The 20090-nt window shown below is 44.0% G+C and overlaps 1 protein-coding gene across 1 annotated transcript; it reads left to right on the plus strand.

The window, feature by feature from the left end:
• Window positions 1-3910: 3910 nt before the first annotated feature.
• PTK6 (protein tyrosine kinase 6) lies at window positions 3911-19785 on the plus strand. Its single transcript, XM_074970503.1, is given in 9 exon segments — window positions 3911-3937; window positions 3940-4211; window positions 5285-5406; window positions 6888-7051; window positions 13044-13197; window positions 15710-15871; window positions 17199-17380; window positions 18551-18704; window positions 19504-19785. Coding segments are annotated over 9 exon segments (1428 nt in total). The 3' UTR covers window positions 19695-19785.
• Window positions 19786-20090: the final 305 nt, after the last annotated feature.

Genomic DNA, 20090 nt, shown 5'->3' on the forward strand with positions numbered 1-20090 from the left:
TCAGAGACATCCAGGCGTCCCACATATGGGCAGCGTTTGGGTCTCAGATCTGCCTGGACTTCTCCCTCTATGCCTGAAACTGCCAATTACCACTCCCCCCATTCCCCACAATTTGGACCCACTCAGATATAATTGTATTCCTGTAACCATCATCCTTCCTGACCCCTCCTGGTGTATATTATTAAGCTCTCATTTGTCTGTCATATTCCTCATTTAGACTGTAAGCTCTGCAGCAGAGGGACCTGGCTTCTCGATGTTCCCCAACTGTGAAACAATAAATCATCATCATCATGGTTAATTCATACTCCAGGGAGAGCTGAGCCCTGAGCTCCCTGTCTTTTAGCACCACTTAGTGGCTGCCTGAAGCATGACATTCTTTTTATTTGTTAAATGCAAACGTTAACTGTACATTTTCTGCCTCTTTAAATACAAGTATTTTAACCAACTTTCTCTGGTTTTCTCATCAAAGTATTGGAGGAGGCTCTGTGAAGCTATTGGAAGGTTCCCAGGAGGATCTAGGAAAGGGTCCTCTTAAAAAATAAAAACACATCAACCATGTGTATATCCATCTCTTACCCTACTTCCTATCTTTCTTGTGCATTGGGATAGTTTGCACTTGTGCCTTTAATAATGATGCTTTAAAAAAACTGCCAACTGTCTGGAACTCTTTTTCCCCTTCGACTCGCTTCCCGTGGGATTGTACCTACCAATTCCCTGCGTTTGCTAAACTCTGCCTTCTTGAAGTCCATTGTCATTATGCTGCTCTTTTCGTTTCTTAGAAGCAAAAACTCTATCAACTTTGTGATCACTTTCATCCAAGCCTCAAATTCTCAACCATTTCCTCCCTACTTGTCAGAATCCAGGGGAGAACAGCCTCTCCCCTGGTTGCTTTCTCCACCTTCTGTAATAGAAAGTTGCCTCCAGGGCATTCGGAGAACTGGTTGTATAACCTGTGGCCCTGTTGTATTATTTTCCCAACAGATGTCTGGGTAGCTGAAGTCTCCCATCACCACCAAGTGTTCTGCTTTGGGTGATTTTGTTAGTTGTTTTTAAAAAGCCACATTCACTTCTTCTTCCTGGTTAGGTGGTCTGTAGTCGAAACCTACCATGACATCAGCCTTGTTCTAACCCCATTTAGCCTTCCCCATCCATAGCCTTTCAACAGGTCTGACTCCCATTTCTATCTTCATCTCAGAAGGAAAGATAGTAAATATGGTAAGAGCCCACTATGGCTTAACTAGGAGATCGTCAATGACCTGAAACTCAAAAAACAGTCATACAAAAAGTAGAAACCAGGTCAAATTACTCAAGCTGAATATAAAAAACAAAAACAACGCTGGCATGTAGGGACAAAATTAAAAAGGCCATGGCACAAAATAAGCTAGGGATATAAAGGGTAACAAGAAAACATCTTACAAATACATTAGAAGCTAGAGGAGGACCACTAAGGATAGAATAGGGCCGTTACTCAATGAGGAGGAAAAGACAATAACAGAAAATGCAGCAATGACCAAAGTGTTAAATGCTTTTTTTGTTTCAGTTTTCACCAAAAAAAATTAGCAGTGATTGCACCACTAAATAGTGAATATCAGTGTAAATGGGTAGGATCCAAGGCTAAAACAGGGAAAGAACACAGTAAGAATTACTTAGACATGTTAGATGTCTTCAAGTCGGCGTGGCCAGACAAAATACACCCTATAAGACTTACAGTACTGGCTGAAGTATCTCTGAGCCATTAGTGATTATCTCTGAGAACTCATGAAGAACGAGAGAGATCCCAGAGGACTGAAAAAGGGCAAATGTAGTCCCTATCTATGAAAAGAAGAATAAGGTCAACCCACAGAAATATAGAACAGACAAGTATCAGGGGGTAGCCATGTTAGTCAGTATCCACAAAAACAACAAAGAGTCTGGTGGCACCTTAAAGACCAAAAGATTTATTTGGGCATAAGCTTTTCGTGCATCTGAAGAAGTGGGTTTTTTACCCACAAAAGCTTATGCCCAAATAAATCTGTTAGTCTTTCAGGTGCCACCAAACTCCTTGTTGTTTTTATAGATCAGTCAGTTTAACTTCGGTACCCAGAAAGATAATGGGAGCAAATCATCAAACTCTTTGTAAGCACCTAGAAGATAATAAGGTGATAGTAACAGTCAACATGGATTTGTCAAGAACAAATCATGTCAAACCAACCTAATATCCTTCTTTGGCAGGGTAACAAGCCTTGTGAATGGGGGAAACAGTAGCTGTGATATACCTCAACTTTAGTAAGGCTTTGGATACAGTCTCACATGACCTTCTCATAAGCAAACCAAGGAAATATAGCCTAGACAAACCTACTATAAGGTGGGTGCACAACTGGCTGGAAAATCATACTCAAAGAGGAGTTATCAATGGTTCACAGTCCAGCTGGAAGGCCATATCGATGGGGGTCCCGCAGGGATTTGTCTGGAGCCTGGTTCTATTCAATATCTTCATAAATGATTTGGATAATGGCACAGGGAGTACACTTATAAAGTTTGTGGATGAAACCACCCTGGGAGGAGTTGCAAGTGCTTTGCTTTGGAAGCCAGGATTAGAATTTAAAATGACTTCCCTGTGCCTCGGTTTCCCCTATTGCTGGACTGTGAACCATTGATAACTCCTCTTTGAGTATGATTTTCCAGCCAGTTGTGCACCCATCTTATGTAAGTTTGTCTAGGCTACGCATTTTGAGATCTGCAGGTGAAAAGCCCTGTATGGACCCCGTCCAGTACCCAGCAAAGTCAACAGGAAGTGTTCCATTGACTTCAATAAGAATTGGATCAGGCCCCATAAGAGGCACAGGGTAGGGGGATCCCATGAAAGTGGGACTGCACATACAGCTGAGTGGCTCTTATGAGGCAGTTATTACATATGGCACATAACGGTGCAAGGCAATATCCTCCTGGCCTCTGTTTTGGGGCATGAGAGAGACATTGACCACAGCTCCTTGCCCCAAAACAGAGGCCAGGATATTGCTTTACACCCTTATGTGTCATGTGTAATAACTGCCTTTTTAACATGCGTGAAATCCTCAGGCTAACTCGAGAATCGCCACTAACCCTCTAAAATTCCATTTTATTCCCTATTCCCCTCCCCTTCGCCTCTTTCCCCATTTTCTCTCTCCTCCCTTTCCTCCCTGTTTAACCTCCTTGACCCTCATCTCTCTCTATAAATTCCTCTCCCTCTCTTGTCTTCTAGCACCTCTGTTTCCCCCCTTTCTCTCCCCTTCCCCTCTCCCATGTAGCAGTCTACAGCTGGGTGAAATTCACTCATGGGACGGCTACACTGCAATCAAGGGGTGTGCTTGCAATCTAGCTAGCTTGGGGACCAATAGCAATGAAGCCATGACAACACGGCTAGCCACCCAAATGATACCTAAGGTCCCAGGTGGGCTTGTATAGCCCGGGATGAAGTCCGTCCTGCCACAGCGTCACTGCTATCTGTATGTGAGTGAGTTAGAGTAAAGGTAGGCCCTGTATGTCTGCACATGGCAATCACACCTCCCAATTGCAGTGCAGACGTACCCTAAAGTGAAACCTCATCGGTCACACATGGCCCCTCCGCCTCTGGCCTTTAGCTAGGCAGCCCTGCTTGCTTCACAGAATTGGTGCCTTGCACCCACCTGAAACCTAGCAGTAATTCACTTGGCTTCCTTCTGTCCTTTTGTTGCCAAAAGAGGCGTGGCTTAAGGGCAGGGCTGCAATTTAGCTATAAAGAACATGATGTGCAGAGGGCGTTTTGCAAAGTCTGCTCCTGGCAGGTACCATCTGACCTGCCTCCAGTGAGATGAGTTGGCGGAGTTACACAGACACCTTTGGAAGGCAGCAGGAGACAAGCATTCCAGGGCTGCTCGGCACAGCTGTTTAAAGAGCTCATGTCTGGAAAACTATGAGAACCTCGTTGACCTTGGCTCTGCTGCGGGGAGACCGAACTTCTGCCATAATTCAGCTCCTCCACCCGGCAGCATGAATTCCAGGCTTGGAGCCAGTCCTCTGTACACCAGCCTCTGGGACTTTGATGCCAGGACACGAACAGAAATCAGCTTCCGGGCAGGAGACCTATTCCAGGTCATCAGGCAAGAAGGAGAATGGTGGTGGGCCAAGAAAGTCGATGGCTCGAACAGGATCCTAGCCGAAGGTTATGTTCCTTACAATTATTTAGCTGAGCAGGAGACCATGGAGGCAGAACCGTAAGTAAAACCCCGCTGGGGTCAGGAATCGTAACCACTGTTTAATGCTGGAAGATCAGAGGGCTTTGCATTTGTTAGCCAAATGGCAGTTTAGCCAAGCCAAGCAGTTTGGTGTCAGTGTCTGAACCTGATCCATAGATACTTGTTTCTCTAGAGGAAACTACCGCCCTTTTACAAAGGGTTAGGTTACAATGAAACTCCGGGGCAGCATCCCACAATACAAGGCCCAAGAGAACCTATGTCTGACACCCATATGCCCAGCACTGGATGACAAGGACAGCCTCTGGACAGGGAAGTAGGGAGGACTAGATATCTACGGCCTGAGTCGTGGGCATGCTCTGGCTGCCTTTGTGCCATGCCAGTGACCCAGAGCAGGCATAACCTTAGGTCAACAAGCTTCATTTATGGCTGTTTTGCCTCACCAATGTGGTGCAAAGCAGGGGAAGGGTCCTGGGAAGCCTGAACCCCTACTCTTTGGTTGTGAATCCCAGAGAGACATTAAAGGTATATATGAAAAGAGGGTGGGAATGCCACTTCCCACCAGTGACTGGCTGATGCTCTTTGTTAACCAACTGCTGTAACTTAACTAACTTGTAAAGCGAACTCATCCTTAGGGTTAATGGGGCCCAGTGGCTAGTGCAGCCTGGACCCCAGTGATGAACTAGTGGGGTCCTGTGGAATATAATTAGCCAGCAGGTAAGCCAGCATGAGGAAGCTCTCCATCAGCAGCCACCCTGGTGCTAAACCTCATGGCATGAATTTATGTCCAGGGAGTTCGGATCTGGGTGCTCCCCAAAGACAATGCAACAATCCCAAAAGAAGTCATAGATGCAGAAAGAGACTGAACCTTCCTTAGCTTGGGGGATGTGTTTATGGAGCGGGGGTAGAGTCCTGTCCACTGAAGCAGGTTTCTTTGTGATTTGGGGGATGCAGAACAGCAACACAGCGAAGTCTCTCGCTGGCCATGGAGTTGTTTCAATAGAGCTAGCTAGGTTGATGCAGAGATCCCCGTGTGTGCTGATGCTCTAGAGAGACTCCATCTCAACACAAGTTTATTTTCTCTCCTCCTCCAGCTGGTTTTTTGGGCAGATCTCGCGTTCTGAGACTTTACAGAGGCTGCTGTCGGATAAGAACAAGACCGGGGCCTTTCTAATCCGAATCAGTGAGAAAAAAGATGCTGAATATGTGCTTTCAGGTAAGTCAAGCTATTTCTCTCCCTCCTTCTGACCCACCCTCTGTAACAAGACACCAGCCCTTTTGCTTAGACCTCTGAATACGGAATTTCCTCTTCTGGTCTATTGAGCAATTTCACAGGAGCCAGCCATGCTAAAGAGACAATATCCATTTTTTTGAACTGGCTAAATTGGAAGAACCTTCCCCTTTCGGATAGAGTGCCCTTTCATTCAATGGTATGTCTTGATTTCTTTCTTTAATTCCTTTGTAATAAGTAAGGGTTTTTTTTCTGCTCCACCTGTTCCTATTAATAAGGCATTTTCCTGTGAAATTGTTTAGCTTGTTACTCCAGGAAATCGGTGAAACTGACCATAAACAAAACTTTGTCAGATGCTGAAAATACACTAATACCTCTTCCACCCATTTCTTTCACAGCTAGCGAGCTGGGTAGATACAAACATTTTGGAAAGAAGTGTGCTCAGCAGGCTGGCGTGTCTCTTTAAGAAACCACATGTGACCACTTTCCATTCCATAGTATAGAAATCACATACTTATTCCCCTCCTCCATCCCAGATCACACTCATTGCAAGTTGTTCCTTTGAGCCAACTGCTCGGACTGCTGCTAGAAATGGGGATTCTGAGCCTCTCTGTTACAGGAAGACAGCAGTAAAGTTTACAATGTGCAATTCCTACGGTTAATCTCCTGCGGCTGCACGAAGCCTCAGGACAATACCTACCAGGAAACAGAGCAACAATAACTCAGATGTTTGCCAGGAATGAGTGATTTAAGTTAAGGTCAGGGCCTTAAATGTAAACATGTATTTAAACCTAAAAAACCCCCATAGTTCCAGCTGAAATCGGGCTGGCTTGTGAGTTCCAGGAAGACTTGTGGGAGAGCATGTGTCTAACAGAGGTGTGCATTGAGTCAGTGTGCAGCAGGGAACAAGGATCAGAAACACAAGATAAGAGGACACTGGATTCTGCTCTGTAAGCATTGGCAGTGTTTGAAGGGAACTGACCCACTAAAATTCCTGAATGCATTGCTAGTCATCACTAATACACATTCTCGTTAGCTACATATTTGGTTTATTTCCGTACCCGGAGTGAGCAAGGTGCTTTATAGCCACGGATAGAGGTGTTCTCTGTCTCCAGGGATTACAATCGCCATTACACCAAGGGCCTTATTTCCAAAGGTGCTGAGCACCCACAACTCTGGAGTCAATGAGAGCGACAGATTGTTCAGCACCTCTGACAGCCGGGCCTTAAGTTAAAGCAAATTGGTGATTTTAGTGAGGGATCACCACATTCGATTCTGAAACCCAGGTGCAGGAGGTAGGCAGACCCTGAACAAACCCAAACCTTTCCCCCACCAGTGACAGGTGTGTGAGGAATGACTTCTTGCCTCCTGGCATGCTGTCAGTTACTGGCACAGGAAGGTAGCAACACATTTAATGACTGTTTTGCATTGTGTGCTCCTTCTGCCTCTCCTCCTTGATTTCACAGTTCGGGATGACTCAATTGTGAGGCACTACAAGATCTGGCAGAACCCCCAGGGGAACCTCTACATGAACGTGGTGTTCTCCTTCCCTGATCTGTGCAGCCTGGTGGAGCATTACAAAGCGAAGAACCTCTCCCACGGCCTGAGACTGACCATCCCCTGCTGGAAGGTAAATCTGAGCCAGCCAAGAACTGCCAGGATGATGCTTGTGGTGGGAACGTTAGTTGGTGAGTGGGTCAGGATATGGCAGGGCAAGCTTGATGTCTTGTTGCATGCAGACCTGGAGGTCAGATGGGCTCAGTACAGGGTTGACTGAGTGAAATACTATGGCTTGTGTTACACAGGAGGTCAGATGGGCTCGATCACAGGGTGAAATTCTCTGGTTTGTGTTGTTCAGGAGATCTTAAAATCTATTAGTTAGACCGGGGACTTGAAATCAGAAGACTTGGATGCTATTCCTGACTCTGTCACTGACTCTTTGGGCAAGTCCTGAAACCTACCTGTGCCTCAGTTTCCCAATATGTAACATGAGGAGAATAATACCCACTTTTGTGAAATCATTAGGAGGCAGATGCCATCTAAGCACCGAGGGCCAGATTTCAAAGGTATTTAAGTGCCTGGAGATGCAGATAAGCACATAGTAGAGTTTTCAAGAGCTGGTAAACAGGTTAAGCCCCTAACTCCCATTGAAATGAATAGAAGTTAGATGCCTAATCTGTTTAGGCATTTTTGAAAATCCCTCTAGGCACTTACCTGCATCTTCAGGTGAATAAATACCTTTGCAGATCTGGCCCTAAGTATTCTTATTGTTAGGTGATACGTGAGTTGGCACACTTATACCATGAGAGAGATACCATGGTCTAGATCCTGCCATGAGTGCAGGGGACTGGACTAGATGACCTCTCGAGGGCCTTCCAGTGGTATAATTCTACGACTTCAGGAACTCAGCCAGAGGTTATGAGTCTATTATAGGAGTGGGTGAGGTTCCGTGGCCTGCGATGTGCAGGAGGTCAGACTAGATGATCACAATGGTCCCATCCGACCTTAAAGTCTATGAGTCTGTAAGAGCCACGAGAATGATTAAAGAATTGGATAACATGCCTTATAGTGATAAACTCTAGGAGCTCCATCTGTTCACCTTAACAAAGAGAAGGCTAAGGGATGGCTTGATCACACTCTGTACGTACCTGCAAGGGGAACAAAACTTTGACAATGGGCTCTTCAGTCTAGCTATTGGCTGGCCGTTGAAGTTAGACAAATTCAGATTGTAAATAAATCATCTTTTTTTTTTTTTTTAACCAGTGGGACACCTTACCACGGGAGTCCCCATCACTGGCCAGTTTAAAATCCAGATTGGATGTTTTTCTAAAAAAATATGCTCTTGTTCAAACAGAAATTAATTCAGGGAAGACCCATGCCCTGTCTTATCCAAGAGATCACACTTGTTAATCACAATGGTCCTTTCTGGCCTTATAAATCTGCGAATGAGTAAATAAATCAGCCCCCAACACAGAAATGCACACTTAGTGTCAACCGAACACTGCCCTTTAGTGACTGTACGTATATTATATGCTCCTGGGGGAATTCTGCCCCACTGCGCACACGCAGAATTCATATCCTCTGCAGATTTCTTTGCTTCCCCACAGAAAAATGGAGAACTAAAGAAATCTGAGGGGGACACATGCCCCTTCCCAGGCAGCCCGGATAGCTCTCTTTGAGCACCTGGAGCAACTGGTGGAGATCACTGCTGGGGGTGCGGGGCTGGGCGTGTGTGGGGAGACATCAATCACTGCCAGGCGGACGGGGCTCGGTGTGCGTGTGACTGAATGAGCGCGAGAGGCTATTGCAGCACACCCCGCATGGAGGGATAGAGCTTCAGGTTGTTTGGAGGTAGGTTCAAGGCAGGCTTTATCCCCTCAAGAAGAGCAGAAAATGTAGCAGCCTGCCTGCTTAGTTATTAATGTTCCTACTGTTGTTATTGAATTGTTCCCATTCTTAATCAATTCCCCCAGCAGCATAAAACAGGTGTAAAAGTTGTAAGGCTCCATTACATTGCCAGGGTGGTGTAAAGGCACTTTATTGTAAATGACAGGAAGGGAATCTTCAGCTAGGAAAGATCTATGTGGTTTCTTGCTTTTTTCCGCTGCCCTAGTGGCAAAATGGGATTAGATTACAGCTCAGAATCTATTTTATTTACCTATTTTAAAAAAAGACTTTGAGGGCAAATAAAACATTTGTCAAGCAGTCAATAAAATGTCAAAACAGTCAGACCTAAGCACTTCCCGAAGTAGCCAGCCAGGTCCAGATGAAGTTACCAAAGGGATATTCATTCTTGTGCATGACGTGAATGGCTTTCGCATCCTGCACCGAAAACAGCTACGCCAGCTTCTCATGCTTGAGAATTCCCTGCAAAACTGCATGCGGAGGGGGACAAATTATTTTGCGTGTCCTGCAATCTTGTTCTCAATCATGACCGATGGTCTGTAATTTGTTGATTATTTTGCCTTAAAAAAAACCCCAAACTGGAGGAAGATACGGCTCAAGAGGAAGGCATAAACAAGTACACTGAAAAACAAAACACAGGTGGAGAAAGAATGTGTGGAGGTGAGTGAAAATATCAGAAAATGTTATAATACAGAAAAATAAGATAAGTAGCTTAGAAGAGCTATAGCAATGGGGTCTCTTCACTTGCTCGGAGATCTGGAATTGACAGCTCTGGTTTTAAACTTTTTTTAAGTGATGACTATGGTCAGTTTTCGGTTGATGATAATACACTTTACACTATCACTTTTGCACTTTCACGTGATGTTCTACAGTCGATTGTAATTTAATAATGCACTTTTGTTATTGAGTGTGAGTCTCCTTGAATAGAGGCATAAGCCAAATAACTAAATATTACAATATATATGTAATCATATGATCATTTACTATACTATAAATCTAAATTAAAATCTAGACATTTGGAACTAAATATAACTTGAATAAATGTATTAATCTAAGATTAAAGATGTTACATGGATAGTAAATACTGGTGCTCACTCAAGACTCACCTAACTTCTCTACTTTCAGATTTGTATAGCATGAGTGAAGACACTAGTGGGTGCCAACATCCCTATGTCAAAGACGGACCACCCACTTGTGGGACAATTTCTTGACAGCAGGGTCTAGAATGGTGGTGCAATTCCTGATAGGACACAACTGACTGAGTCATACTCACCTGAAGCATACCTCAAAGAAAAGGAAAACTTAAAACTGAAGCTTAAAGACAAGAAAATCGCCGTTATCTTTGATGAATGTAGTGATGATGAGGCAAGATCAATTCTGAATGTACTGTTTACACCATTACAACCTGCTTGCCGTGGGCATGTTAACTCTCTTTTGGTGGATAAAGGGTTTTTAGATGCTGTTAATCAGTCAGCTGTTTCAAAGGCTGTAGTCAAAGCAGGAAATGAGTACCAGCTTGATTATGAAAATGTTTTAGTAATTGATACTGACAATGTTAGTTACATGAAAAAGGCATTTGATTCTACACTGTTTCCAAATACTGTGCATATCACCTGTTTAGCACGTACTGTTAATTTAATTGGTGAATCATTTAGAAAGCCTTTTCAGCTGATTGAGACATATGTAAAGTGCTTTGAAAACATGTTCTATAACTCTGGTAGTAGGAAAGTGAGGTACCTCCGTTTCATGAACCAGAAACTACAAGAGGAGTCTCCAGATGCAAAAGCATCCATGCCTTCTAGCCTGGGTAGAACACACTGGAACATCTGGTTCCATGAAGTTCAGCATCACTCTAAGAACTTTCAGTTCTACAAAGAGTTCTTCAGCGAAGAGAGCAACAGCATCTCCTCAGTTTCTGTGCAAACTATTCAGAAAATGCTGAATGACCCAACTAAATATGTGTTATTGAAAGTACAGATCACTTTTCTAGCACAGAAAGATGAACAAAGTCTGTTTAAATCTGGCTTTTGAGAGCAGGAAGCCTTGCACTGTTAAAGCATTTGACCTTCTGGAAGAACAGCAGATATATTTCAGTTCACATCTAGAGCTCCCTTCAGAAAGCACCTCAGAGTTTTTCAAATTTAGGGAAAACTTATCTCCTGTTGAAAGACTAGCCTTTCTAGGTCTCTTTAAAGAGGCAGTCCATGAAGCTTCTCAAAAGCTTGACAAATATTTGTCCTTTGGACAACCAGGTTTGAATTTTCTGAAGGCTTGTAGGTTATTTGATCCTCATTGTGTTTATATCTTGCCAGAACACTGTGTGAGTATTTTCAAGCAATACCTGGTTTTTCTGAGGTACCTGAACAGGAGCTAAAACTGTACAAGGAAAAGATCGTGCTTGAAGCTATTCAAAGTAAACCTATTTTTGTAGACCTCCAAGTGTTTTTGCTGTCGGTGAAAGAGAGGATTCCAAATATTGCCAAATTGACCTTGAATTGCATAAATGCTGTCTCAAACCCTGCAGATGCAAAAAGAAGTTTTTCACTGTACAATTTGATCCTTTCAGCAAGAAGGAAATCACTAAGTGAGAAAAACTTGAAGGCTCTTTGTTTTCTGTACTATAATGTAAATAAAAATACCGGATTATACTGAAATGCAGGACAATGATTAGCAAAATTGAATGACTTTCATGTGTGAAAGTCTGAGCAATTTAAAATGACATTCTACATTATTTTTATTTTGCTGTTTGGTGTTCTGTAATGTAATTTAAATGAAAATCCAGAATTATAAGTGGAATGCAGGGTTACCAAGTATTTGCAACGTAACTTTCATGTGTTTAGGTAATGCTGGATTGTTGTGACTTTTTTCTGTATTGCAATTTAAATAAATTAGTAAAATTGAAACTGGCATGATTATGTTGTGTTATTTTGACAAAATATGCAGAATTTTGCAGAATTTTTAATTTTTGGTGCGGAATTTTTAATTTTTTGGCGCAGAATTCCCCCAGGAATAAAATTATACGAGTTCTTTCAATGCTGTATATACATCCTATTAGTCACTGCCCATTTTGTAAGATCAGCAACTATAGAAATCAAATTTGCTTGGCAAAAATAGATCCCTGGTGTAAATATTGAAGTCAGGGGAGTTACCCTCAGAATTATGTTGGCAAATTAATGCATAAAAATATCAAGAAATGGCAAAGGAGACTGAAGGAGCAAGGTATCAGGATAGCATCTCGGCTTGGCAGGTGGTTTGGGTGTATATTGGAGCTTTGTGGGGGTGGAAGATAGATGCAGACCCCCAGATACCACTTGTATGTCACATGACTAAGGAAGCATGTAGCATCTCTTACGCTCACCCAGTGACATGGAAATAGCAGCTGATACGTAGACCATTCCTTAACACCTTCACTGCTGCCTGTGCACACATGCCTCACTACAACAGAAGAAGGATGCAATGAAGAAGCCTTGTCTCGCAAATAGGATACCTGTACAGAAGTCAGCCAAGCCACCAGCTTTTGCTTCATAGATATTCATATTGCAAACCTTGAGATTTGGCAACAAAAAAATCATAGATTTAACCCTAGGGGGGAAATCATTTCCAATTGTGACTATGTCACGTAGGCTGCAGTTAGGAACTTAGCCTGGAGTGCACCTTTGCTCTCTAGATAGTGAAGTCTCATTTGTTTTTGAAATATAAATGAAACCACTTTTCCTTGGTGAAGTGGCATGGGGTTTATGCTTGTAGACACTGCCTTTCATGTTGCAAAAGAGAAAGTAAAGAAAGAGAAGGTGGCATTTTTGCAAGTGGAGAAACGTGTGTTGCCCTGCCCCCAAATGGTCTAATTGTCTAGGTGCTTACATGGCTTCCCTCAATGTGGTCTGCAAAACATCTCCATGGTATCTGAGCACCTCCATGGTAATGACACGTTGGAGGAGCACAGTATTCTGGAACATCTTGGTGTCACTGAGTGGTGTAGAGCGAATGTAACACCATTTCTCTGGATGTATAATCCCATTGATCACCCTGATCAATCGGTTCATCAGCCCTCGCGGAGAGCACCGATCATAACAAAGAGCACCGATTCATGTTCTAGCCAGTCCTTCAGCCACTTGCTGGCCAGGCTGTCAGTGGCAGATGTATATCTCCATTATTTTCCCCGATGGACTTTCTCAGGCTGAAACAGTATAAAGTTGTTTTGTTGTTGTTTAATCTAGCAAGAACAAGAGCCCCTGCCTCACTGGGATGAATGGGAAAGACCCAAAGAAGAATTCAGTCTGGTCAAGAAGCTGGGAGCTGGATACTTTGGAGAGGTCTATGAAGGATACTGGAAAAACAAGGTCAAAGTTGCAATTAAAACAATCCCCAAAGGTGAGAGCTTTTCTTCTGGAGGAATGTTTGTATTCTTTATCTATAGAGGGTAGCAGTGGCTTGTCTTCTCTCTGCTGCTTCAGCTTCCCCCACTGTCTGGCTAGTCTCAACCCCTGGCCAAACCAAAACTCTACCCTTTTCAGGATAATGGGAGTCCATTGACAACAAACAGCTGTTCTAACGCAAGTCTAAGCCTTCACCCCCAGTCCAGTGGTTCTCAGGCAGCCCTCTCCTGAACAAAGAACATACCCCTCCCATGGTTCCAGAGCCTTGCCTGCTTCTTTGGCCTTTTTCCTGGATCTTTCTCAGACTGCTTCCCACAGCCCCTCCTAGCCTCCTTCCCTGATTTCCTCTCAGCAAAGACCCCAGTCACTGCAGCAGCAGGCCTCTCCAACCTGTCAACAGGAGATTATTATAGGCAGGAGACTGGAAAAAAAGAGAATTTATATTCCTGCTCTCTTTCCCAGCATTCTTTTCTCTAGCCTATAATTGCAAGGGTGCCTCCAGGAACTACAACTCCCAGAATGCCTTGTTGCATGGGTAGGGTTGTATCACTGTAGACATGCCTGCCACTCTGTGGTAGAGGATCATCAGTCATTGTTGCTGGGTTTTTTTAAGGGCAGTGAAGAAATGCAAAGTATTTGTAACCACTGTGGTTATGGTGCAAACTCACCCCCACCCCTGAGGTTTGCCTTTATCCTTGCCTTATATAATAACAAAGCCCTTGGCAGGCCTGTATCTAGAACATGAACTGTAGCCCCAACTCCGTTCTGAGCAGGCTTTTCCTAGGGTTTCTCTCTGAAAGGCCTTCTCCTGCTTTGTTTGGCTCCAGAAAAGCTACCCTAGGTTAAAACCCAGCCAGGTCTATGGATTTTAGTGTGTTAGCCTGCATCTTGATGAGTACTGAGAGACCTTTTCACTTGTGTTAAGCTAATTGAGCCAACGTTATTGAAAAACCACTTCCTTTGTGCCCATCAGGACATGGCTTTGTAGTCCTGAGTGGGAGATAATAGGTCCCACTTGGTCCAGCTGCCAAAATGAGTCACTAAAGTCCCATGGCTCCATGCAGGGTCCTAAAGCTGATACCAACATTGGCCATTTTGCCATACTGGGTATGGTGGGTCCCGCGCTTTTCGTGGCTGGGGGTGCTTGGACACCACCCCTTGCTCTCCTGGGGAGCTGAGGGCCCCGCTAGTGGCCTGGGAAGGTGGTAGAGGAGAGAAGCGGGGAAGGGGTCTGGGCTTGCTCTTCACTTTGAGCCCCAGCCCCTCTCAACCCCTGTGGGTTTCTTACCCTCTTCCCCTTTGGGTAGGGTTACCCTCAGTCCTTGACACTCGGGGAGGGAGTCTCCCTGCCCTCCCTTCCTCCAGTTCTCTGGTCTTTCAATTCTCAGCAACACACTTCCAAACTCCAGTCCTCTCTCCTTCCTCACACCACCCTGTCTACCTGAAGCAGGGTTTTTTTTATTAGGTTCCTGACAGGGCCTTAATTGGCTACAGGTGCTCCAATTAACCTGTAGTAAGCTTCCCTACTCTACAGGGAACCACCCTTTAATTAGCCTAGGGCTTATGCCTGCCCACTTCCCAGCCCCCAGTAAGATCACTCTCCCACTGCTCCTGGGCCCTGCTGCATCACACCAGTCACTGTATTGGTATGCTGAGAGGTACGGGTGACTGAATGGGTCACAAACCTGTTTGAGATGGGGTGCGAACGCACCCTTCAATTAACACAACTCTCAGGATAAGTTAAGCACAAGCGTCTCCCCTAAGACAACGGGGGGGGGGGGGGTGCGGGGAGGGGAAAGAGGTTGTGAACTCACCCAGGAGTTTTAAACTGGGTGGGCAGAGTAGAGGGGCTTTTGACTGAGGTGTGTGTGTGAAGGGAGAACACACAGAAACTAAGACCACATAGAAGAGAGAGCAGCTGAGGCAAAAATCCAGAAAGCCAGGCACTAGCCTGTGAGCACAATGTGACCCTGGAAAAGCTAGAGAGAGAGCTTTTGAGACTGGTGTTGGCTAAAAAGGCTTGGGGCTGTAAGCTAAGACACCTCTCCTTTTGTTCTTGACTTCTCCTGCATTCGGAGAAGCAGGACTTTGGGCTTTGTACTTTGGACTATTTCCTTATAAATAAATAAGACTGCATCAAAGAAAATGCCAGACTCCATCAATTTCTGCTTCCAACTGGAACATCCTCACGGCCCCAAAATCTGACTAGCTGCTTAGGTCGAAAATGGGCAACAGTATTAACATTGTCACCTCAAGAGTAACACCAGAGACTAGCTCTGTGAAAAGCCCCATTTTAGGATTCCGCATCTCTCATCTACAAAGGGGTGTTCATGGAACAATTTCTTTGTCCAAGTATTCTAAGTTGCTTTATGATGGACATGAATGCCCATGTCTCCATATCTCTTAGGTTTCTGCCAGTAGCCTTGGAAGAGGTAATTCAATGTTAAGATCTCTATTAAAGCACCTCATTCCTTTCCATTCTCTTTTCTTACACGGGTCCTTTGCAGCTGACCTGACGTACCAGGCCACTTTTAAGAATGAAACTGAGGTAATGAAGAATCTGAGGCACAAGCACATCCTCTCCCTCTATGCCATATCTTCTGTTGGAGACCCTGTCTACATCATCACCGAGCTCATGCTCAAAGGAAACCTGCTAGATTTTCTCCGAGGTAAGGCAGAGTAGTGGTGCTCCCAGATGACTTCAAGCCATGGTGAGTGGAGAAAGAGGTTTGATCTTCAAGCCACCCTCTCCCTTCTTCCATAACTTATAGCAATGATACAAGCTTAGGTTAAAAAGAGGGCACTGGAGGATGGATCATAAAAACTAGAGGATGATCTCCCGGAAGGAGCTATCTCTGGAACAAGTATGACTGATCTAGTAGTAGGTGAAGCCAATGGCAGCCCTGATTGTTCAGGTAGTTAAATGGTGGTCTAGTCTCTTAGGAACCACAGATACCTCAAGGTTCTGGGATTAAGCAGGTAGAAAGTGACCCAGCTTTCACTTTTTGAAACCACCTAAGTGTCTTAAGATGCTAAGTCTCTCGTTGGACTCCTAAGGTCCAGATTTTCAAAGGTATTTTAGGTCCCTATACCCATGGGAGTTAGGCACCTAAATACCTTTGAGGGTCAGAGCCTAAGTCACTTTTAAAAAAGAAATTTAGGGTCCTAAGTGACTTTGTTGCTTTTGAAAATTTTAGCCCAAGACAGTTGTGGCGGGAAGATACTAAACCCATGTCAGTGATTACCTTATACTTTTCGATGGCGGAGATAATTTAATTGTGGGGAAAAGTCAGAGGCACAATTTCATCCTTGCTCTCCATCCATCATTGGTTTTAACAACAGCAGGGATGGAATTGATTCACTAAGTTCAGTGATGTCAACTTTTGTCATCCAAGGAAATGCAATACAGAGATCTATTGTGTTGGAGCAGGAGGTGTTTCCAGAGATATTTTGATTTTTTCCCCCCGATCTTTGGATACATTTACATTGTTGGGAGAATAAATAGTTAAAATTTACGCTGGTAGGAAAAAAAACAGTAAAAATTTGCTGATTTTTTTCAATATTTTTCCTATTGTTTTTATCAAAGCTGGAAATTTTGTCTAAATTTCAAAATTTGAAAAATGTCAAGTTAAAATCTCTTAAAATTGAATACGTTTATGTCTTTGGAATTCTTCTTTCTATCTTTCTTTCTCACATGCTTCAACTTGTCAAATACAAAACCGAGCCTATTTTATCAGATGACGGAAGAGGTATTAGATCTACTGCTCTACCTCTGGAACTCTCTCTGGAACTTTTTGACTGAAATTAAATGTAACACATGAGCATGCTCTTACCCCTTTGTGACTTCTACACAGGCTTCCATGACCAGCTAAGATCTTGCTTTGCCTTTTTACCACAGTGTGCCTTCCACCATCCAGAGCTATTTTCCTGTCTTTAATCCACATGGCCATGGGAGTTAGATAATAATAGAAGGATCTTTTGTTCACTTTTTATCAGAGTCAGAAGGAGAGCATCTGCAAACGACTGACCTGGTTGACATGGCATCCCAGGTGGCTGATGGGATGTGCTACTTAGAGTCTCAGAATTTTGTTCACCGAGATTTAGCTGCTAGAAATATTCTTGTTGGAGATAACAACATCTGCAAAGTGGGTGACTTTGGCCTGGCCAGGCTTATTAAGGTATTGTAAATCAACTCAGGGCTGACAACGGTTGGTTTGGAAGGGGGAAGTAAGGAAATGTGATTGCTGGACCCTGATGAACCCTCAGTGAGCTTATGATAACATAATTGTGTGGGAGGGATAGCTCAGTGGTTTGAGCATTGGCATGCTAAACCCAGGGTTGAGAGTTCAATCCTTGAGGGGGCCATTTAGGGTTCTGGGGCAAAAATTGGGGGATTGGTCCTGCTTTGAGCAGGGGGTTGGACTAGATGACTTCCTGAGGTTCCTTCCAGTCCTGATATTCTATGATTCTATAACCATGAGCCATAATCTGCTCACAGTTACCCCCATGCAACCTGCAGATGGATTTACTCCACGGCACTCTGAATACATTCCCCTCTGAGTAATGTTAAAATGTGGCTAACTTTGGACACACAAATTAATGGAGCAACAGGCGCATTTGCAAAGGAATTCTCTCAGGGCCTGATTCTGCAATCCATTCTCATGTAGGATTGTGTTTACTCATGTGAGTAATTCTGTTCAACTCAGGCAGTGACAAGAGGTGAGGAAGGATTGTAGAATAAAGCTGGCTGGAATGGATCCAATGATCAGTAAATGGGAGAAGCTTTCCACAGCAGGTGCTGCTCAATCCCGAAACAACACTGACGACGAATACGCTAATGATCCCTTACGGCCAAATCCCTCCCAGTTTTCTGTGGTTGCAGAAGGCCTGGGAGCTGCTGAACCAGTATGGTTGCACTGGTCAAGAGTTGGGGGGAAGGATACGGAGACAGTGTGGGATGTGAAGCCATCCCGTCGAGGCTCCCTGCCCAGTAGCACGTAGGGAAAAGGCCAGGGATGGAATCTCGGGGGCTGGGGGGTGGGGGGGGTTGTGGGAGAATGAGAGAGTCGTGGAATATTATTCTGGGCTGACATGGACTGCGCAGAGGAGCTCCACAACTTGTGGGGGAGGGTGATTCCTCTTTTTCTGCTTTGCCCAGTTTTTCAGACTGGTCTCATGCCTGGTCCTTGGAGAGCAATTAGCCAGTCTCACCTGCTGTAAAATCCCAGTTTTGTTTCCTGCAGTCCAAACCAAATGGCACAGATTTTTGACATCTGGAGGGAGCAGAGCCCTGCTTCCAGGAGCTGTATCTACCTCTCCTTTTAATCACAAATCCTTTGTGTTTGCAGGATGATGTGTACTTGTCTGACTCCCACAATATCCCCTATAAATGGACAGCCCCTGAGGCCATTTCCCACGGACGCTATTCCATCAAGTCCGATGTTTGGTCTTTTGGGATCCTTCTGTATGAAATTATCACCTATGGACAGATTCCATACCCAGGTATTGTGCCTTATGCTGTGTGCAACTCCTCGCCATTCAGCTTAATTTCACAGAGTATTGTGGAAAGCACCTGCTTTGTGTTTGGTTTGGAGCCCAAGGTAGAGTCATCGGCAAGAAGCCGTGATGACTGGAGCTGTGCAAATAATGAATTTTTCAGGTCACTGGCTATTCCAAAAAAGGAAAGAAAATTGTTTTGATTTTGAGCATTTTGGAAAAGTTTTAATTTTTTAAAAATAAGATAATGAAAGGAAATTTTGAAACAAAAAGACATTTCAAATGTGAAGACTGATACATTTCATTTGGAATTTTCTAAATGAAACATTTTGGTTCTTTTGGCATTTTTTAAAAGTTGTTTTTGAACAGAAACTATTTGATGAAACTGACCCGAATGCACATGGTTCGATGTTACCAAATCTGCATTCTTCACTGAAAATAAATGTCAAAAAATTTCACCTAGCTCTTGTGCTGACAAGATACACACGTTACAGGCATCAAAGCTTAGGAAAACACTCTTCTTCTGAATGCATCACAGTATAAAGCAAGGTTAAAGTCTCCTTTCTGCCCTCAGTTACACCAGCATATTTCCCGCTGACTTCCATGAGTGTAACTGATGGCAGAATTGAGCATGGCAATTTATATTCCAGCCACTTTCCCAAGTGCATACAAATATGCTTCAAGGAGGAATAGTGGCACTTACCCCCAAAGATACTGGATTCTGGTTGTTATTCTGGCTGCACTTGGGTGACTGAAGACCCCCTGCAGTTATGCTTCTAATACACTTTTTCTTCCTTATTTGTAGGTATGAGTAACAGTGAGGTTTGCAAAAAAGTCCAAACAGGTTTCCAGATGTCCCGCCCACCAAAGTGCCCACCCATGATCTATGAAACCATGCGCAAGTGCTGGCAGCTCAGTCCAGATCAGAGGCCTGACTTCCAGCACCTCAAAGGGAAACTCCACAGTTTCACGTACTACGAGAACCCAGAGTGGTAGCTGCACAGAGGAGCCCTTCTTTTACTGTTTCCTTTCACCTCTTTTTAAGCCTGACGTTTCTGTTATACTTCTGGATATGAAACCAATAGCTCCCTGGCCTCTGAAACAAGTACACCCTGTAGGTCGGATATCTGCAGATCATTTTCTGAAGAATAGGGATTCTGTACTAAGGATACACGCTTAAAGAACAGGAACAGCTGTTTCCAGAGAAGATGAATCTATTTCAGAAGCTAGGACTCATGTCACTTGTTTTCAATCATTTCACACAAAAAATCTGAAGAAAGACAAGCAAAACCATTTGGGGCTGATTCTCTCCCACTAAGAGACAATATATTCCTTCTGTCCGCCTTGCAAATTCATTTCAAGACTTCCTGCTGACCAGACCATTGTATAATT

Source organism: Natator depressus, chromosome 13 (assembly GCF_965152275.1).
Source record: "Natator depressus isolate rNatDep1 chromosome 13, rNatDep2.hap1, whole genome shotgun sequence".
Classification (NCBI taxonomy): domain Eukaryota; kingdom Metazoa; phylum Chordata; order Testudines; family Cheloniidae; genus Natator; species Natator depressus.